The sequence below is a fragment of the Anopheles cruzii genome, chromosome 3 (assembly GCF_943734635.1).
Source record: "Anopheles cruzii chromosome 3, idAnoCruzAS_RS32_06, whole genome shotgun sequence".
NCBI classification, from domain to species: Eukaryota; Metazoa; Arthropoda; class Insecta; order Diptera; family Culicidae; genus Anopheles; species Anopheles cruzii.
This window is the reverse complement of record NC_069145.1, coordinates 25,272,588-25,277,435: the sequence shown is the minus strand read 5'-3', so window position 1 is coordinate 25,277,435 and position 4,848 is coordinate 25,272,588. Positions and strand designations below refer to the sequence as shown.

The following is a 4,848-nucleotide window of genomic DNA, read 5'->3' as shown; positions in this document are numbered from 1 at the left end:
GCGTATGTTCCGGTGGTGATAAGGAATTTCTTTCACGGTCCTGTGCCGCGTGGTCTCGTGTGTTTTCTTTCGGTGTTCGGTTTTTTGTTTTATCTTCCCCGTTGCGTCTTGGCAGTTTGTTTGCCTGTTCGTTCGCCTTCGTTCGCGCCATAAGTCCACCGACGGAGACCCAGACCCCAGCCGTTGTGTGGCTTTGGGGGAAGACTCGATAATAATAATGAATCAACGCTTAATGGGTGTCTTACTGGAGCAAGTACATAATTAGCTGCTATCTCTGGGACGTTGTGGTTCCGCTCCGCTCCTCATACTTACCCACTCGCCGAGGGACTCCACAAAATTGCGATTCGCTGCAGAAGGGAACTCTGATTGGCCTGTCGGATGATTGGGAGCTTCTTTTGTTGGCGAAACCCAACCCGACGCGATGCCGATGAACACGTGTCGTCGGAGAAAATATGTTCCCGCAGCAAATGGTCCATCGTTTCCTTCTCAACATCGTGAGGCTGCCGGAGACTGAATCGCCTCCGGTACACAGATTGATTGGCAACGAGGCGCTTGATGGAAAACCCAAATCGATGAGTACAAACCATTGAAATAGCAGCAAAAAATATGTTTTTATGAAATTACTAACACAATCGTAACTTTACCATTTGCTTTGAGGCATCATTGCCGTTGTCAAACAAGAAACCCACTGAAGAAATTCAAGCAAAACGAAAACACTTCTCGCTCCGATCGATTCAGAATCGCCATTGTTTGGTTTGTAGTTTATTTGTCTCTGCTCCGATCTGCACCGTGCTGTGCTTCGTTTCGCTACACACGAGGAAATGTAAAAAACTAAAACAATATATTCGTACACATTAGAACTAACTAAACTGAGTAGATTTTATCTTACATTTTGGTATACGTCCACTTGCGTTTCCGCTGTTTTCTACCGTTTCCGTTCTGTCCGCTCTGTTTGTGATTTATTGTGTTCTTTGTTTTTGTCCTGTTATCCTGTTTTATCGCTCTTCTTTCCCCTGTCCTCTGCTGTGTGTGTGTGTGTGTGTTACATTTCTTTTGTCTTCCGCTTTAGTTTCTACACTCTTTCTCTCTCAATATCGTGCGTTCGACAGAATATCAGTATCGGTGTAGTATACTCTAGTGTTTAGTGATGCCAACCGGACCAAGAAATTGGCCCGCGGGAAGAATGGGAAACAAACCACCGAACAGACCAAGGCCCAGAGGTGCCAGGCAATCTTGCGACAAAAGGGAAGCCTGGTACTGGCGGAAGCGGAACTTGTTATCGGAACCGCCGGGCGAAGTTGACCTGTTTGCCCGGCGAACCGATGCCACACGTGCCAATTGTCACACTGGCGCCGCTACTTCCGGTCTGTGTGTTTTGTAACAAAAAAAGAGGCGATCGAATCCGACGACCTTCGCAATTTGGATGCAAAAGCCTGATTCTGGTGGGTCCTTCGTGTGGACTGGCTTAGGATGGCCTTCACAGGGGGCCACAGGATTAATACTGTTTTTGCGTTTTTTTTTTCGGTTCTGGCTGGTTTCTCTGTGTGTCGGTGTTTTATTGTTTGCCCTATTGTGCGCTACTTGCGGATGCGGCTTATTGTACGTTTCGTTTCGTTTTTTTCCGTATTTCATACACACACACACGTGCGAGACATAGAGGGTTTGGGCTAATAAGAAAAACACAGACATGCACACATACATACGTACAATACACACATTCACAGTACACACGTATACACCGTACATCGAACGATAGCCGTCGATCGACGGCTCACCAAACATCGATACGAATAGTTTGCCTCGGCGGTACGCCGATTGCAAGATCCACTTCCACCGAACACCAAGGGAGACCTTCTGAGGGATTCTGAGGCAGCTTCCTTGGCCCAACGAACCACGCGCCACACGATGGGCTCCGAGCCTCCGGTCCTAGGAATGGGGCGGATGAGAAGCGCTCGCTCGAGTGCTGCGAGGTCCTGCGATACCGAGACATGAGGGTAGAGGGGGGTATGTACAGACTGGCTAGACCTTCTTAACCTAAACACTTGCGCCGCCGGTTGCGCCGTGATTGTTGACGTCGCGTAGACTTTGCGTAGTAGTTTGCGTTTACCTAGGGTCTGCACGCGGACCGGCACTTGCTGCCGGGGGTGAGCGCAGTGCAGTGAGACCAACGTCAACCGACGTTCTTCCTGTCGTCCTTCGGCGGGTTCCGGTGCCTTCACAGAAAGCTTTCGCGGGCCCCGCCGTCGTGCGTGATGACCAGCCGCTGCGAGCCCGGATCACCGTACTGGCTGTGGTAGAAGTCCTCGCGCATCATGTGGTTGAGGCTGGAACAGCGAAAGTACAGGATCTCCTGGAACGGCTTGCGGAAGTCGCGGTTCAGCGTGGCGTAGATGATCGGGTTGAGCAGCGAGTTGGCGTACCCGAGCCAGAGGAAGAACGACGACAGCGTCCGGTGGTCGTCCTTCATGAACGGGCGCACCAGCGCGAGGATGAAGAACGGCAGCCAGCAGATGGTGAACGCGGACATGATGATGCCGAGCGTCGTGGACGCCTTCCGCTCCTTGGCCAGCTGAAAGCGCAACCGCTTGTGCTGCGGCGAGCTGGTCGTCGTCGTCGCGGAGGGAGCTCGCGTACCGAGGATTGTCTTGCCGCGCTCCGCACTTCCGGTCTGGTGGTTCCCGGTGAAGGGCAGCACCTTCTTCTGCTGCTGCTGCAGCTGCACCAGGGTTGCACCGTTGATGGCACTCTCGAGCCGCTTCTGGGCGCGCTTCTCCTCCATCACGATGCGCCGGGCCGCCCGGAAGATCTGGCAGTACACGAACAGCATGACGGCGAGCGGGATGTAGAATGAGCCGAGCGTGGCGTAGATCTGGTAGAAGAAGTTCTGGCACACCGAGCACGCCGGCTGCCCGTTGATCGTGTGCTCGTTCCCAAGGATCAGCAGCGGCGGCAGTGAGATGCAGGCGGCCGCTAGCCACACCAGAACGATGCAGGCGATCATCCGGCGGGGTGTGCGCTTGACGCCGTACTCGAGCGGCTTCGTGATCGCCCAGTACCGGTCGACCGAGATGGCGCACAGGTTGAGGATGGACGCGGTGCACGACAGCACGTCGAACGCGACCCATATGTCGCAGAACACCTCACCGAAGCGCCACTCCTCGAGCACCTCGTACAGCAGGGCGGGCGGCATGACGAGTAGCGCCACGCACAGATCGGAGATGGCCAGGGACACGAGCAGGTAGTTGCAAGGCCGGCGCAGCTTGCGCACCAGGCAGACGGCCACGCACACCAGCATGTTGCCGATGACGGTGCCCACGATGACGGCCAGCAGCACGATGCTGATCACGATCGTGGACGGGCTGATGGGCGTGGGCGACGGTGTGGTGGCATCGGCCACCGCCCCACCCACCGGCAGGTACGGCGAGAGCGACGTGGTGACATTCGCCTCCAGGTACGCTAGAGAGCTCAGGTTCGCTCCGTACACCAGGTACGGCTCGGCGACGGCGGCGGCGGCAGTGGCAGTGTCGGGTTCGAAGGCGGCCGCGATCGTGGACGTGGCGCGGCTGGTGCTGGTGCCGCCGGCGGCTAGCAGCAGGTTGGACAGGGTCGTGGCCACGGTTAGCGCAAGCGGGACGATGCCGGACGACGCGTCGTGCGATGCCGGACCCGCCACGAACGCCGACGCGGGGGACTGGTGGTGATGTTTGCTGGCAGGGACGACGAGTTCGACCGAATCCATACATGCAGCTGGCGGTGGCTGTGTGGCCTGGACTGCGGGCCCAGACCTGGGAACCTGGGGGCTGCTCCTGCTGCGACTCAGGCTGAAGCCCCCATCCCTTACGGAGGCTGAGCCGCCTGAGGCTCCGGAAGTTGCGGAAGTTGTGGAAGTCCCCTGTACCAGAGAGTACTCGTACCGGTTTTCTCGCTCAGATCCCGGTCACCGCGTGTAGTGACCGCGGCAGACTATGGCTTGGGAACGTTTTCATTCTCACCCGCCGGGGGTTCAGGGCTTTCCTGAAACCGTAAATCGTCTTAACGTGATGACGTCACCAGGTGGTGTCTTCGTTCAAAAGTTGCCCACTCCGGCTCCGTGCTGTTGGGATGGGTTCGGTTCGGTCTTCGCAGAAAGTGGACCCCTCGGAAGTCGGCTCAAGTGTCATCGAGTGGCACCAGCACGCTCGTTTCCGGTGTCACCCTGAGCCACTCCAGCTCGGCCACTCGGTAGTATCTGCGAGGGCGAGAGAAACACAGAGAGAGAGAGATCCGTGTCGAGTTAGAAGCTGCGGGCTGTACGGCCCCAAAAACGGACGTCCGGGTCTCGACGGGCATCGACCACACAGCCGGTGGCCGTGAGCTGATACGCACCTGCAACAGTATACCGTTCGCCTGGCGTATGCAGGGTGCTTCTTGATTGAATTACTGTGTGTGTGTGACCGCTGTCGTCGCTCGGGACGCGCTCGATCCTGCGAAGCCTACGGTGTCGCCTCACTGACAGCTGTGCGCCAATTCAATGCCGGTTCCGTTCCGAGCCGGGACCACTCAGCTGGCCACAAATTTCACCTAACGGTGTCACCTGGTGATGGTCGGTCCTACGGTACGCGCCACGCTGCCGAGCAAACGGTTGACGCCGGAATGCAACCGAGTGGTTTGGTTCCAGTGGTGGCCGGCACTTTAACGGTTGCGTTCGGCGGCTTGCCTGGCTGTCATCGGGGTTGTCGGATTCACCAGCGACGCCGAACCGGAATGGTACACTTCACCCAAGACAAGCCTCGCAAGCCCCCGGTGGGCCCCGGTTTCCTGGCCCGTTACTTGACGATGTGGAGCCTCCGGACCGGAATGAAGCTTCGT

The 4,848-nt window shown here is 56.8% G+C and overlaps 1 protein-coding gene across 1 annotated transcript; it reads right to left on the bottom strand.

Annotated features, from left to right (window-relative positions):
• Positions 1–2,215: 2,215 nt before the first annotated feature.
• On the bottom strand, positions 2,216–3,739 carry LOC128270114 (5-hydroxytryptamine receptor 1-like). The gene has a single exon (XM_053007519.1). The coding sequence runs from the start codon at positions 3,737–3,739 to the stop codon at positions 2,216–2,218; it is 1,524 nt and encodes a 507-aa protein (XP_052863479.1).
• Between the last annotated feature and the right edge of the window lie 1,109 nt (positions 3,740–4,848).